Source organism: Trichosurus vulpecula, chromosome 4 (genome assembly GCF_011100635.1).
Source record: "Trichosurus vulpecula isolate mTriVul1 chromosome 4, mTriVul1.pri, whole genome shotgun sequence".
Lineage (NCBI taxonomy): Eukaryota > Metazoa > Chordata > Mammalia > Diprotodontia > Phalangeridae > Trichosurus > Trichosurus vulpecula.
Window position 1 is genome coordinate 144,422,174 of NC_050576.1, and position 17,011 is coordinate 144,439,184.

Sequence of the window (17,011 nt, forward strand, 5' to 3'; positions counted from 1 at the left end):
AGAAAGACAGATGGCAGTCTTTTAGCGCTTTTTACATTACTCTCGGGAGGATAGGGGATTAAAGCTCCCTCTTACTGTGTGGACCAGCAGGAGATCCTGGGCCCCAGGGTGGAGGATCAGGCAAGCGCCAACACCAAGCACAAACTGCCTCCAGCTCAGCACCAGGTAAAATATCAGACTGCTACAACACACAACTGCAAGCACCTGAAGGCCCAGCACAGAAAACCAGGAACCAGGCCCCTAGCCCCCAGCATAAGAAGTCTGAGACAATGCCCCCTGGGCCCCAGAAGCTGAGATCAAATTTAAAAGCCAGAGAAAAAAAAGGCAAACAACATGAGCAAGAAGAATAAAAAAAAATCCATGACCATAGAGAAATACTGTGGTGCCAGGGTAGATCAAAAGACAAACTCAGGAGAGGACAACATGGTCAATATATCCACATCTGAAACCTCAAAGGGGAATATGAACTGGTTTCAAGCCCAAAAAGTCTTCTTGGAAGAGCTCAAGAAGCATTTTAGAAGTCAAATAAGAGAGGTAGAAAAAAAATTTTAAAATACAATTGACAAAATGGAAAAAAGTACACTGAAAAAAACAACTCCTTAAAAAGTACAATTGGCCAAATGGAAAAGGAGGTACAAAAGCTAACTGAAGAAATCAATTTGTTAAAGATTTAGAATTGGGCAACTGGAAGCTAATGGCTCTATGAGACATCAAAAATCAATCAAACAAAATCGAAAGAATGAAAAAATAGAAGAAAACGTAAAATTCCTCATTGGAAAAACAACTGACCTGGAAAACAGATCTAGGAGAGAAAATTTAAGAATTATTGGTCTACCTGAGAATGGTGATGTAAAAAAGAACCTGGATGGCACCTTTCAAGAAATCATCAAGGGAAACTGCCCTGAGGTCCTAGAACCAGAGGGTAAAATAGTCATGAAAAGAATCCACCCATCACCCCCTGAAAGTGAGCCCCAGTTGAAAACACCTCAGAATATTGCAGCCAAATTCCAGAACTATCAAATTAAAGAGAAAATACTACAGGCAGCCAGAAAGAAACAATTCAAATATTGTGGAACGACAGTCAGGAGTACACAGGACCTTGCAGCTTCTACATTAAAAGATCAGAGGGCATAGAATATGATATTTTGTAAGGCAAAGGAGTTTGGATTACAACCAACGATCAACTACCCAGTGAAAATAAGCATAATCTTTCAGGGGAGGAGATGGACATTCAATGAAATAGGGGACTTCCAGACTTTCCTGATGAAAAGACCAGAGTTCAATGAAAAATTTGATCTTCAAATAAAAGACTCAAGAGAGGTATAAAAAGGTAAACAGGAAAGGGAAAAAAAATATTCAATAAGGACAAACTGTTTACATGCCTACATGGGAAGATTATACAACTCTTGAGAACTGTAACTTTATTATATCATATAGGAGGGAAATATATAGACAGAGGGGTTGGGTTTAAGTTGATTTTGATGTGTTGACAAAAAATCTAATTAAGTGCTGAAAAAAGATTGTAATGGGAGAAGAGAAAAGGAGGAGGCAGAAAAGGGTAAATTACATCACATGACGAGGTAAAAGACATTATAGTAGAGGGAAAGAAGGGAGGGTGATGAGCATGGTTTGAACTTTACTCTCATTGCATTTGGCTCAAGAAGGAAGTAACATACTCAGGTACAGAAATCTAACTTGCCCTATAGGCAGTTAGAGGGGAAAGGGGAAAGACAAGGGAGTGAGGAATAGAAGGGAGGGAAGAAGTAGTAAAGGAAAAGAGAAAGAAAAGGGAGGGGAGCTGATAGAACGGAGGGCAGATTGAGGGAGGAGGCTGTCAAAAGCAAAACTCTAGTGAGGAGGGAAAGGGAGAAAAGAGAAAGAAGAGCATAAACAGACAGAGGGATAGGATAGAGATAAAGACACAAACAGTAATTATAACTGAATGTGAAGAGGATGAATTATCCCATAAAACAGAGGCAGATAGGATAATGGATTAAAAATCATATTCCTACAATATGTTGTTTACAAGAAACATATTGGAAACAGAGGGATACATACAGGGTAAAGGCAAAAGGCTGGAGTAGAATATATTGTGCTTCAGCTGAAGTAAAAAAAGAAGGGGTAGCAATCCTGATCTCAGACAAAGTAAAAGCAAAAATAGATCTAATTAAAAGAGATAAGGAAGGAAACTATATCCTGCTAAAAGGCACCATAGACAATGAAGCAATATCATTACTTAATATATATGCACCAAGTGATATAGCATCTAAATTCTTAGACGAGGAGTTAAGGGAGTTACAGGAAGAGATTGACAGCAAAACTATACTAGTGGGGGACAACCTCCCTTCCCCTCTCTGAACTAGATAAATCAAACCACAAAATAAACAGGAAAGAAGTTGAGGTGAACAGAATTTTTAAAAAGATAGATACTTTAGATATCTGGAGTAAACTGAATGGGGATAGAAAGGAATATACCTTTTTCTCAGTGGTACATGGCACCTACACAAAAATTGACCATGTATTAGGGCATAAAAACCTCACAATCCACTGCAGAAAGGCAGAAATATTAAATGCATCCTTTTCAGATCATGATGCAATAAAAATTATATGCCATAAAATAATCACTGTGATAACTGCTAAGGATACAAAGAAAATGCAAAAATAGTCTTTGCCCTCAAAAAGCTTACATCCTAGTGGGGGAGACAGCACATACGTAAAATGGTACATACAAGACATACAGGATAGATGGAAGGTAGACCTAGATGTGAAGGCACTAACAAGCAAGTGGAAAGTTTTCCTGTAGAAGGTGGCAATTGAGCTTGAATTTTAAAGATAATGAAGTATTGCAAAAGTTGGAGGTTAGGAGGGAGCACATTCCAGGCATGAGGGAAAGCCAATGGAAAGACAAAGAGAGAAGAGATGAAGCACTGAGTATAAGAAACAGGAAGTAATATAGTGCTAAAGAACCATAGAATGTATAATTAGTCAGATAGTCAATGAACATTTATTAAGCACTATTATGTGCCAGACACTGTACTAAGCAGTGGAGATCAGTAATATGAAAGATGCCTGGAAAGTTATAAAGGAACTAAGGTAGGGGTGGGTAACCTACTGCCTCAAGGCCACATGTGATCCTCTAAGTCCTCAAGTGTGGCCCTTTGACTGAATCCAAACTTCACAAAATAAATCCCCTTAATAAAAAGATTTGTTTTGTAAAACTTGGACTAGGTCAAAAGGCTGCACCCAAGGACCTAGAAGGCCACAAGTGGTCTTGAGGTCACAGGTTCCCCACCCTTGAGCGATGCAATGAAAAGCCTTAAATATTAGAGGACTTATAATTGATCCTAGAAGAAACAGGGAGTCACTGGAGTTTAATGAGTAGGAATGGCTACATGATCAGACTCATACTTGGAAAAATTACTTTAGCATTTGTGTGAAGGATGGATCAGAATAGAGAGAGATTTCAGGAGGGAGTCCAACTCACATAAGAATGTAATAAATTATTATGAGGTAATGAATAAAAATATGTAAAGAGATGAGGAAGGAAACTCCTCCCTCAATCAAAAAAATATGTAGAATTCAGGGCAGCCTGGGACAATGTATAGCATCTGATATCAATGTGAAATAAGAAGAACTAGGATAACAATATAACGAATGATTACAACTATGTAAATTTAAAGAACAAAAAAACTGAAAATGAATGCTATGAAAATATAATGATCAAGCTTAATCTTAGAGAAGAGTTAGAAAATATACCTCCCTGGGAGAGACAGAGTAAGAGCAGAGACTTCCTGAGCTCTCTCCCAAACACCTCCAAATACCTTTAAAAAATAACTCTAAACAAATTCTAGAACAGCACAACCCACAAAAAGACAGAGTGAAACAAATTTCCAGCACAAGACAACTTGGAAGGTTGGCAGGAAAGGTCTGTTGCACCAGGGTGGAATGCAATCAAGCACAGGCTAGGCCAGGGCAGACCTGGCCCCAGCAAACCAGGAGCAGGCCTCCAGGTGACAGAATCACTGATAGCAGTGGTGATTTCCAGACTTCTCAGCCCACAGATGCCAAAGACAACTTGGAAGGTCGACTTGGAAGGTCGACAGGAAAGGTCTGTCACACCTTGGTGAGAGTGGAGCGCAATCTAATGCAGGCCACTCCAGCACCACCCCAGCCACAGTAAACCAGGAGGAGCCTTGGGAGTGGTTGAATCAGTAGCAGGAGCAGCTGCTTCCAGACCTCTCAGCCCATAGCCAGGAAGGGAGTCAAACAACTGGTCAGAAGGAGATTACAAGAGTCTTTTTGCTAGCACTGAGGCAAGAATCTGTTGCTTTGCCAATACTCAGATCCAGGTTACAGTCTTAGGTGGCAGTCCTGGGGTAAGGAGGTACACTAGCATAGCAGAGCTTTCAGTGATAGTGGAGGGGTACCCTCCACACAGTTCCAGGGCAGAAAAAGAGTGCTTGTGCTCACTCACAGACCAGAGCACAGACCAGGAGAGTAATAAACACCTCTCCTTAGACCATACCACTTTGGAAGAACTGAAAACTTACAGGTCATAGAAGTACCTCTGAAAACAGCTGCACAAAACCCCTGAAGCTTGAGACAATGCACCTTCTACCCTGGAAGCAGAGCCCTACTTTAACAAAGAATTAAAAAGTCAAGTAATAAGCTAGGAAAATGAGCAAATAATGGGAAAAAATTCTGACTATAGAAAGTTACTATGATGACAAGCAAGATCAAAACACATACTCAGAAGAAGGTAACAAAGTCAAAGCTCCTACATCCAAAGCCTCCATGAAAATGAATTGGTCTCAAGCCATGGAAGAGCTCAAAAAGGATTTTGAAAATCAAGTAAAAGAGATAGAGGAAAAAAATGGGAAGAGAAATAAAAGTGATGAAAGAAAATCATGAAAAATGAGTCAACAGCTTGCTAAAGGAGACCTAACAAATACTGAAGAAAATAACACCTTAAAAAACAGGCTAGGCAAAATGGTAAAAGAGGTCCAAAAAGCCACTGAGGAGAAGAATGCCTTCAAAAGCAGAATTGTTCAAATGGAAAAGGAAGTCCAAAAGCTCACCAAAGAAAATAATTCCTTACAAATTAGAATGGAGCCAATGGAAGCTAATCATTTTATAGAAATCAAGAAACAACAAAACAAAACCAAAAGAATGAAAAACTAGAAGACAATATGAAATATGGAAAAATAACTGACCTGGAAAATAGATTCAGGAGAGATAATTTAAAAATTATTGGACTCCCTGAAAGCCATGATCAAATAAAAGGGCCTAGACATCATCTTTCAAGAGCTTATCAGGGAAAACTGTCCCGATATTCTAGAACCAGAGGTAAAATAGAAATGGAAAGAATCCACCAATCACCTCCTAAAAGAGATCTCAAAATGAAAACCCTCAGGAATATTATTGGCAAATTCCAGAGTTCCCAGGTCAAGGAGAAAATACTGCAAGTATCCAGAAAGAAACAATTCAAGTATGGTGGAGCCAGTCAGGATAACACAAGATTTAGCAGATTCTACATGAAAGGACTGGGGGGCTTGAAATATGATATTCTAGAGGGCAAGGGAGCTAGGATTACAACCAAGAATCACCTACCCAGCAAAACTGAGCATAATTCTGCAGGACAAAAAAATGGCTATTCAATGAGAGGACTTTCAAGCATTCTTGATGAAAAGAACAGAGCTGAATAGAAAATTTGACTCAAGATAAGCATAAAAAGGTAAACAGGAAAGGGAAATCATAAGGGACTTAATAAGGTTAAACTATTTATATTCCTACATCGTAAAATGATATTTGTAACTCATAAGACCTTTCTCATTATTAGGGTAGTTAGAAGGAGTTTATAAAGACAGAGGACACAGGTGTGAGTTGAATATGAAGGAATAGTATCTAACAAAATTAAGGGGTGAGAGAGGAATGTACTAGGAGAAAGAGAAAGAGAGAGATAGAATAGGGTAAATTATCTCATACAAAAGAGGCAAGAAAAAGCTTTTATAGTGGAGGAGAAGAGGGGGAACGTGAGGGGGAGTGAGTAAACCTTACTCTCATCAGAACTGGCTCAAAGAGGGAGTAACATACACATTCCATTGGGTATAGAAATCTATCTTACCCTACAAGAAAGGAGGGAAAGGGGATAAGAGAAGGTGGGGGTGTGTGTGATAGAAGGAAGGCAGATTGGGAGAGGGGGTAGTCACAAGCAAAACACTTATGAGGAGGGACAGGGTAAAAGGAGAAAGAATAGAATAAATGAGGGGGTAGGATGGAGGGAAATATAGTTGGCAATAGTAACTGTAAAAAAAATTTTAAAGCAAGTTTCTCTGATAAGGTCCTCATTTCTGAAACATATAGACAGAGAACTGAGTCAAATTTATTAAAAGAACCATTTCCCAATTGAAAAATGATCAAAAGATATGATCAGTTTTCAGATGTAGTAATCAAAGCTATCTATAGCCATATGAAAAAATACTCTCACTATTGAGTGGAGAAATGCAAATTAAAACAATTCACATACCTATTAGATTCACTAATAGGACAGAAAAGGTGAATCACAAATGTTGGAGGGGATGTGGGAAAAATGAGACATTAATGAACTCTTGGTGGAGTTGTGAACTGACTCAATCATTCTGTAGAACAACTTGGAACAATGCCCAAAGGGCTATAAAACCATGCATACACTTTGACCTAGAAATAATACTACTAGGTTAGTATTCCAAAAGAAATAAAAAACAAAAAAGAAAAGGGCTGATATGTACAAAAATATTTATAGTGGCTCTTTTCTGGAAGTAAAGAATTAGAAATTGAGAGAATGCCCATCAATTTGAGAATGGCTGAACAAGTTGTGGTATGTGATTGTGATAGAATACTATTGTACTATAAGAAATGATGAACAGGACACTCTCAGAAATGCCTGGAAAGACTTGCATAGGCTAATGCAAAGTGAAATGTACTGTGTACAAAGTAACAGCAACATTGTGAGATGAACAGCTGTGAATGACTTGGCTATTCTCAGCAATACAATGATCCAAGACAACTCCGAAGGACTTGGGAAGAAAAATACTATCCATCCCCAGAGAAAGAATTGAAGGTGTCTGAAAACAGATTGAAGCATATTTTTTTTAACTTTCTTTATTTTTCTTGAGGTTTTTTATAGTCTTTGTTTTCTTTCACAATGTGACAATTGTGGATATGCTTTGCATGATTACACATGTATAACTTTTATCGAATTACTTGCCTTCTCAACAAAGGGAAGGTGGGGAGGGAGGAAGGAAGAGGATTTTGAACTCCAAGTTTTAAAAATGAATGTTAAAAACTATTTTCACATGTAACTGGGGAAAAATAAAATACTAAAATAAAATAAATAAATTCCAAAAAAGAAAATAAAATCTTGAGAAAAAAAAGAAAATATACCGCCCTTCCTTAAACAGTGGGACAAGATGAGTATGGTACATTGGCTATCCTGTCAGATGCAGTCAATATGTTGATTAGTTTTGCTAAATTGTCTTTTCTTTTTAATTGTTAATCTCTGTAACAAGGGATGGAATGATAAGAGCAACATTCTAAGGGTACCTTTATCCCATGAAAATAAAGCTGTTTGTTTTTTTTTTCCCCCGAGAGGTGACAAAGCTATCCCAAGGCCTTGATTGATTCTGGGAGCTGAGGCCTAAGCAGCTTCCTGACAGCTTCTGATTCTATTGATGTGGCTTCTTGGTCACCTAAGAGCATAAAAAGGCCCAAGACCACTGTGGAACCACAACTGCCAATGTTCAATAAACATTTATTAAGAACCTACTATGTTTAAAGTGCTATGACCTGCTGACCAGAAGAATATCCATATTGCAGCAAAGATATTTGTCTAAGTCGAGATGGAGTGTCCTTACTGAATATCCTTTCTATGATATGGCTAAGTAAATTTCCTTTTATTAAGAATTGAATGAGTACCTCATTTCATTCCAACAATAAACCTTAACTAACAGGTAGGAGCTTGAGTTGGGCCCACTTATAACAGAATTCACATACCACTGTAACTAACGTGTCCAGTTTTTTAAAAATAATTTTAAGGATTTTTGTTCTTTTTTTAAAATTTGCTATCTGTTATTATATATACATATAGCTATAATTTAAAATTTCACATCTCATATATCTCATATGTGTATGTACATACATATGTAACCAAACTTTTCAGAGATATTTCAAATAGGGATTTTTTCTAAGGCAACAGCTTCCTTTCATATTCTAATTGCTTTGGTTTTATACATGTAATAACTTTTCATTTTCATGTAATCCAAATTAGCTATTTTAACTTTTCTGCTTGAATTTGTCCCCTCATTCCTTAGTCACTGGGAAAGTTCTCTTCTAATTTTTTGTTCTATGACCTTTAATATTTAAGTTGTATATTTTTAATTTATATCAAAGGAAACTTACAAATACAATCTCTTCTAAAGATGCTAAATGGACAATAAGTATGCAACCTTGGTGCTAAAAATAAAAAGTCATCAATTGTTATTGATATCATACTCAATGTTCCTTAACATAGTTATTTTCCTATACATGTATATATGCCTATATTATATACAGATGTGTGTGTGTGGGTGTGTGTGTGCCATAGAAATAAGGTTCTTAAAGCTTGATGACAGGTACAAAATGTTTTAAAAAATTATCACAAAATCATAAAATTATTGAATTGAAAGTTACTTAAGAGGTCATCCAGCCCAAACTCCCATTCAGTGGGAATTCCCTTTTGGAATATCAGTCATGTCTGACTCTTTGAGACCCATTTGAGATTCAGATGAGGAAACTGAGGCAAACAGGGTTAAGGGACTTGGATCAGAGTTACACAGCTAGTAGGTATCTGAGATCAGATTTGATCTCACAAAGATGAGTCTTCCTGACTCAAGCCTGGAGCTCTATCCACTGTGAAATCTAGCTGCCCAGAGTCAAAAAAAGTACAACCAAATACAAAATAGTATTAAATGTCAAAGTTCACAATTCTTGGCTTTAGTCTTACGTGCATATATAACCCCATCCTCCACAAATGCTCATATTGTTCAATTAGTCTTTGTTTCTAAAATCTGCTGTGAATAGAATTACCATGCTAACATTCAGTAATCCAAATCACAGAATTTCAGAGGTAGAAGATATATTAGAATCTATTTAGTTCAACATGTCCCAGGTCTTTCAAAAGACCTATCCGACTCTTGTCATTGTTAGTACACCCTGCCAAATGACTGTTTTTATTCTGTTTATACCCAATATTGGCTTAATTGCAATCATTTTGTATATCCCCAGTAGAATTTAAATTCTTTGGGGGCAGGAATTGCCTTCACTTTTATATTTGCAATCTCAAAGCCTAGGACAGTGCCTGAAACATAGAGTTGCTGAATCAATTTTTGTTGATTGATTAATTGAACTAAATTTACCTTTTTTGCAGTCAATGCTCCTAATTTCACTCTTTGGGGCTGACTACAAGAAGTCAAATCTCTCTTTTAAGTTACAACTCATCAGGGGTGGAACCAAGAAGGTGCTGTGAAAGGAAGGAACTACCAGAGCTCTCTCACGAATTCTGTCACATACATCTAAAAAAGTGAATCTGAGCAGATTTGCGAGAGTTAGAAGCCACTAGTAGACTGAGAAGGGTAGGAGCACCAGGCACGTGGCACCAGACCAAACCAATAGCAGAGGAAATCCAGCCAGCATGTGGGTCTGGGAGAGTGCTGGGGGAGCAAAACAACGGAGCTGGAACAGGCCCAGGGTGGAACTACCTGCTATGGCCGCTATCAAGCCCCAGGCCTCTCAGCCCAGGACCGAGTCTGTCAGAGCGCAGAGCCTGCAACCGCAGGAGCAGCTAGTCTGGAGGCCTCCACCCCACAGTCTAAAGGTTTGAAACTTCCAGGAGCCATGATGTGCAGGTAAAATGGCTCTTATCCCTCCCTTGAATAAACCCAGAGAAAAATTCCTCAGGAGAAACAGAGAAGCCAGAAGCAGGGCTTCAGTAGTGAGAGAAGTGGGGGAGAAGGCCCTTCCTGTGGTGGCAGAAGGAGACTAATGCAGGAAGAGGGGTGTCCCAGCAGCCCTCACCTCAGCAGAACAAGAGTAACAGAGCCCCAGGGGGTGGAGCTAATTAACATTAATGCCAGGACCCCAGACTTGGCTTTGCACAGACAGGGGGAGTGGCAAACACCAACACAGACAAGAGCTAAGACCACCCATGCTGTAGAACAGTCCTGGGGAAGAGGAGACTCCCAGCAGCCAGACCACCCCTCTCTCACACCTCACAAAACCAGAGGCCATAGTACCTAAAGCTAGATCCCAACACGAGAAACTTGAGACAGAGCCCCCTGAGCCGCAGAAGCAGAGATCCACTTCAGAAACCAGGAGGAAAAAAAAACACCATGAAAAAGAATAGTAAGAAGCTTTCAAAAACAACTGATTCTATTATGGAGAAAGGGAAGATCAAAATACCAATTCAGAAGAGGACAGCATGGACACTACACCCACATCTGAAACCTCAAAAGGGAAAGTGAACTGGTCTCCAGACAAAAAAGTATTCCTGAAAGAACTCAAGGAGGACTTTAAAAACCAAATTAGGGAGGTAAAAGAAAAAATGGAAAAAAAAATTCAATGAGGAAAACAAATCTTTAAAAGGTAAAATCGGAGAATTGGTTAAGGAAAATCAGAATATAAATGGAGAAAATGTCTCATTGAAAAGTAAAATACCCAAATGGAAAAGGAGATAGAGAAGATAAAGGAAGAAAACAAAACATTAAAAATTAGAATTGGGCAAGTAGAAGCTAATGACTCTATGAGGCATCAAGAATCAGTTAAACAAAATCTAAAGAATGAAAAAATAGAAGAAAACGTGAAATATCTGATTGGAAAAACAACTGACCTGGAAAATAGATCCAGGAGAGACAATCTAAGAATTATTGGTCTACCCGAAAGCTATGATGAAAAAAAGAGCCTGGACAATATCTTCCATGAAATCCTTAAAGAAAATTGCCTGGAGGTCCTAGAACCAGAGAGCAAAATTGTCATGGAAAGAATCCATTGATCACCCCCTGAAAAAGATCCCAAATTGAAAACTCCAAGAAATATTATAGCCAAATTCCAGAACTAACAGGTCAAGGAGAAAATATTGCAAGCAGCCAGAAAGAAACAATTCAAATATCACGGAACTACAGTCAGGATCACGCAGGATCTTTCAGCTTCTACATTAAATGACAGGAGAAATTGAAATACAATATTGTGAAAGGCAAAGGAGCTTGGACTACAACCAAGGATCAACTACCCAGCAAAATTGAGCATAATTTTCCAGGCAAGTAGATGGATATTCAATGAAATAAGGGAATTCCAGACCTTCCTCATGAAAAGGCCAGAGCTCAATGGAAAATTTGATCTCCAAATACAAAACTCAAGAGAGACATAAAAAGATTCTGTATGGAGCTCCGTAGTCTTGGTCCTTGTGGAACAATAGGAAATCTCCTGCTAACTGTCCTGTTTTAAGTTTGTTAAGCTAATGTCACTGGCTAAAAAGGTTCTGTTCATTTCTCAATATTTAATAGCAAGTGCCCTCTAAATGAATGGTTATATTGTGCTACCACTGTTCCATTAAAAATTAAAACAGAAACCAAAGCACAATTTACATAAAAAAGTTACAGCTCATCAAATTCTTGAAGACATGTCTATTATTAACCTCATAAGTCTAACTGAACCCCCTTTTTCTATAGATTAAACATTCTTGTTTCTTCCAATCAGCCATCATACATATAGCATGAATTCAAGGCCCTTCATCATCCTGGCTCCTCTCTTCTGGACAGCAATTACAAAACAATTAACATTTATCTACTAAATAATTTCCATGTTGGTACTTTTTAAAGATTTAAAAACTAATAAAGCATTGCATTTTTTTTTTTTTGCTTTTTTTTGGCGGGGCAATCGGGGTTAAGTGACTTGCCCAAGGTCACACAGATAGTACATGTGTCAAGTGTCTGAGGCCGGATTTGAACTCAGGTTCTCCTGACTCCAGGGCCGGTGCTCTACTCACTGCGCCACCTAGCTGCCCCAAAGCATTGCATTTTAGAAACAGCAAAAAACCAAATGCTCAAATGGTGACTTTGAAAAGTTGAAATTAATGGATACCATTTGCTACTGGAATATAATAAGAAAGAAGAAATCGATAGGGGGAAAAGTGTTATACAGAAGTCAGTCAATTTACCCTAATCCACGGATCATAAGCTTCTCTTCTTCTTTGCCCATCCTGACACTTAGTAGAGAACGAATTTGTCCGAGGGATGCCAGCAAGTTGATGGTATCTTCCACTGAGACTCCATTTATGGTATAAGTCTTTGGTAACGCCCGAACCAAACCACCAATGCCATCATATTGGCGATGTAGTAATACAAACATGGCCCTCACCAACTCAGGGTCTTCAATGACAGACTCCTGAGCCCATCGGACCATTGTTTCAGAGATCAACTGCTGAAGGGTGGCTAGGAAAATAAAACAAGAAAAAAGAGAGAAAGAGAGAAAAAGATTAATTCATTCCTATATCCCTATATACTGCCTGGTCTTATTTTAGTATGAAATGACTAAGAATATTATGCATAGAAAATAATTACTAAGAGGAAGTCTTATAAATAGATAACATGGTGAACATAAATATATCTTCAAAAAACTTTATTTTAGAAATATTAATAAAAATGCTCTCAGTTCCATATAACAGAAACTATGAATAATACATATTTAGACATGTAATAATAACATGTAGTAAAAATCTTGCAACTTTTGACATCTTTTAAAAAATTATCCACATACAGTTTATCCTCCTTTTGCTGCATGCATTATAGGAACACAATGGAACCTGCTATTATTGACTTGCTACACATATATTCTATATTCAAAACACATTTATTAATAACAGTGATGATCATTCCAAGGGGAAAATTTATACTCCATCTTAGCAGAGGCACAGTCATAATTTAAGTATTTGAAACAGTTCCAGAATTGTAGTGCTTACATTTGTGTTTGCTAATTCAAAGGTATAAAAATGTATTATCTCTAGAAAGAAACTTCATATTCCCTCAAAGTTTCTTCTTGCTTTGTTCTACTTATCTTCATCCTACTAAGTCTGTAATGAATGTTACAAATGTCAGATGTATAATTATTATCAAAGAATCAAAATTTTTTGTTTCTTTGGGAATGTTCTTATTTAGCAATTATATTAATACTTACATATACACACCTATTATTAAGTCCTACTCCAATTCCTCATTTTGACATGGTGACCCTGGCTTCTTAAAGGCTATACCACTGAAGCATAAATCCTGGCAGGTCCTATAAAGTCTTCAAGCACAGCCCTGGAAACAGACTGTGTTTCAGTTGTTTGAGTTTTAGTCTATCTAAATTCTAAGAGTTTCAATACCTAGGGCAAGCCAAATAGGCAACCACTGTTTTTGAAGGAGGTGATGTCACAGAAGCTAAGGAAATTGTCTACTAAGGTATATAAGCACTTAAGTAGAGGTATTTAAGAATATAGTAAATATTATATTATAAATCTGCTGTCAGGATAATATTTCCTGTGACTCACTTTTATATTTGTATGCTCAGCAGTTTTTAAAGTGCCTAGAACGCAGTAAATACAATAAGCACTTAATAAATGCTTTTCAATTCATTCATAGAAATCATTAAATTTTGAACAATTTGGATCTTCTAAATTGATACTTAGATGCATAACATTATATGAAAAATGACAGGAAGTGGCAAGTGGGAAACAGAACACAGTATAACTGCACAAATAAAATAAATTGTTATAATGTGTAATGAGATGAAAGGTACATACACATATTACATGTGTGGGTGTGTGCGTGTGTGTGTGTGTGTGTGTGTGTGTGTGTGTGTAGCTAAGTGGTGTGGTGGAGAGAGTGCTGGGCCTAGAGTCAGGAGGACCCAAGTTCAAATTCAGTCTCAGACATTTAACTAGTTGTATGACCTTGGGAAAGTCACTTAACCCTATTTGCCTCAGTTTCCTCATATGTTAAATGAGCTGGAAAAGGAAATTGCAAACTATTCCAGTATCTTTGCCAAGAAACCGCAAATAGGGTCATGGAAGAGTAGGACATGACCGAACAACAACAATACACATATATGGGTATGTGTATATATGTATATGTATACACATATATATAAAAGATATAAATATATATGTATAAATGTGTTTATATATATATGTGTGTGTATATATATATACATATATATATATACATATATATATATACATATATATATATACATATATATATATATATATGTATATATATATATATATATATATTGTGTATGTGAATAAAAATCTAATGGCCTTTTCTCAGCCCTCATACTTCTTGATTACTCTGTAGCCTTAGATTATCCTCTTCTTTATGCATTCTTCTCTCTAGGTTGCAGTGATACTGCCCTTTCCTAGTTTTCCTCCTACTTGTCCAACAGATTCTTCTCATTCTCCTTTGCTGGATCTTCTTCCAAATCACACCCATTAAACACGAATGTCCCCCATTTCTCTGTCCTGGCCCCTTTTCTCTTCTCTCTCTTTACTATTTCATTTAGTGACTTCAGCATCTCCCACAGACTCAGTTACCATTTTTATGCATATAATTCTCTGATTTGTCCAACCCTAACCTCTCTCCTATCCTCCAGTATCATATCTCCAATTGCTCACTGGACATCTTAAACTGGATGTTTCGTTGACAAGTCAAGATCAACATGTCTAAAACTGAACTCATTTAACTTTTATATCAAACCCTCCTCTCTTCCTAACTTTCCATTTACTGTCAAGGGTACCACCATCTTCTCAGTCACCTAGGCTCTCAACCTAGATAGCATTCTCAACTCGGTACTCTCACCACCATCTCTATCATATCTAATCGGTTCTGAGTCCCTCATAACACTTTTCTCATATGCTCCCTTCTTTTGTATGACACTGTACCCTTCCTAGTACAGATCCTCATCACCTCACACCTGGGCTACTGCAACAGCCTGTTAGGTGATCTCTTTACCTCAAGCCTCTTCTCATTTAATGCCATCTTCCAGTCTGCCGTTAAAATGTTCTTCCTAAAGTGCAAGCCTGACCATGTCCCACCCATACACACACACACACACACACACACACACACACTCACTCACTCATTCCCCATTCAATAAACTCCAGTGGCTCCCTATCACCTGTAGGATAAGCTATAAAATCCTCTGTTGGCATGCAAAGCCCTTTATAATCTGCCCCCCTAAACATATCTTTCCAGCCTTTTTATACCATTGTATAATGATAATTATGATGACAATTGTCAACATAACTATGTGGTTCTGTATCACAAAGTATACGAGACTCTCCACATAGAAGGTAGAAGAAGGAAACCATTTATTCAGACAGCTGAGAACCATATCCCACAAGCCATTTATCCAATCTATCAGAGCAGTAAAAGATTCCACACATAATATCACAACCTGAAGCCTCGCCATCCCAAAAACTCTCTGACTCCCTGCTGGGGACCTCCCCAAAACTAACTCACAGAACAGCTAAGTCAGCCTGTTCAGCTCTATCAGGACAGCAGCCATTAGCAGCCATAACAGCTTGCTCACTCTCTCTTTCTCCCTCTCTCTTTCTCTCTCTCTCTCTCCATTTCCTGTGACACAACTTCCCTTTCCTGTCAGGAGGCTCCTACCACCACATGTGACTTGGGCTTCCTGTGATGTAAGCAGGTTACATGGCCTATTAAGGGGTGGGAAGGATCTTCAAATCTAAATTGCTACTACAACCATATAGTTCCCAGCACCTCTTTACCTCAAATACTTTGACCCAGGGACACTGGCCTCCATGCTGTTCCTCTCAGTATATTGTTTCCTAACTGAACATTTTCATTAGCTGTCCACCCAAGCCTGGAAAGTTCTTCATTCTCATCTCTGCCTCCTACCTTCCCTGGCATCCTTCAGGTCTCAGTTGGAGTACCATTTTCTGCAAGAAGCCGTTCTTGATCCTCCTTAAATGCCAATTCCTTCCATCTATTGATTATTTATAATTTATCTTAGATATATCTTTTTTGTACATAGTTTCTTACATGCTATCTCCCTCTACTCCCAATAGGCCGTAAGTTTCATCAGAATAGGGATAGCCTTTTGCTTTTCTTTGTATCTAGTGTTTAATAGAGTGCCAGTAGGTAGTTATTAATACTAGCTAATTCACACACAAATATCATATGAGGAATTACCATTGAGAAAATAATTTTATGTGATTTGCCATCTATACCAGTGTTTACCCTGCCCCTTTTCACCAACTCTCTATCATTAATAGCTCTCTGAAATATTAATTGCTGGTATACCACAGACTGGGTACCTATGGCAAATAGATATTATCAGTATTTGAACTGCTTTGACTCTTCTGATGAAAATGTAGGACAGAGTAGCATTTTTGTATCTGAGCAACAGAAAAATCTGAATAAGTCTCCCAGAATATCCATTTAAGAAGGTTGCACAAGCCAACCATCCCTTTATTTCCTGCACAGTTAAATTCTTATGGGAGTTTACTATTATAACTCTGTGCACCAGGTACCTTCCCTCTGCCCTCCATCCCTTTACAATTTCCTTTCATTTGCTGTCTCCCCCCATTATACTGTGAGTTTCTTCTGTTAGGGACTTTATTTAGTTATTTTTGTATTTCCAGCACTTAACACACTGCCTGGCATACAGAAGATGCTTACTACACATTTATTGACTTACTAATGGCTTAAAATTAAATTAAGACTTTTGGAACACCCTATATAGTATATTTTTGCTAGGGGAAAAAAACTATATTATAAACAAAGAACTATATCATTCATGTAAAGAAACAAGAAACAATCTTATCTAAAGCAAGAATGCAAAAGAAAAATATTATCTAGGTAAAGAAGGTACCTAGCTCATTTTGTTATTCCTCAACTTTTCCTCAGTTTTTGCCATCTAATAAAAGCTGGGGTTC

General features: G+C 37.7%; 1 protein-coding gene across 5 annotated transcripts in view; it reads right to left on the bottom strand.

Moving 5' to 3' along the window:
- Window positions 1–17,011, bottom strand: part of RYR2 (ryanodine receptor 2) — an 828,134-nt gene that overhangs the window by 285,428 nt on the left and 525,695 nt on the right. For all 5 annotated transcript variants that reach the window (XM_036753924.1, XM_036753927.1, XM_036753925.1 and 2 more), the window contains one exon: window positions 12,227–12,500. In XM_036753924.1, coding sequence (XP_036609819.1) covers window positions 12,227–12,500 — 274 coding nt within the window. The remainder of the gene's footprint in view (window positions 1–12,226; window positions 12,501–17,011) is intronic.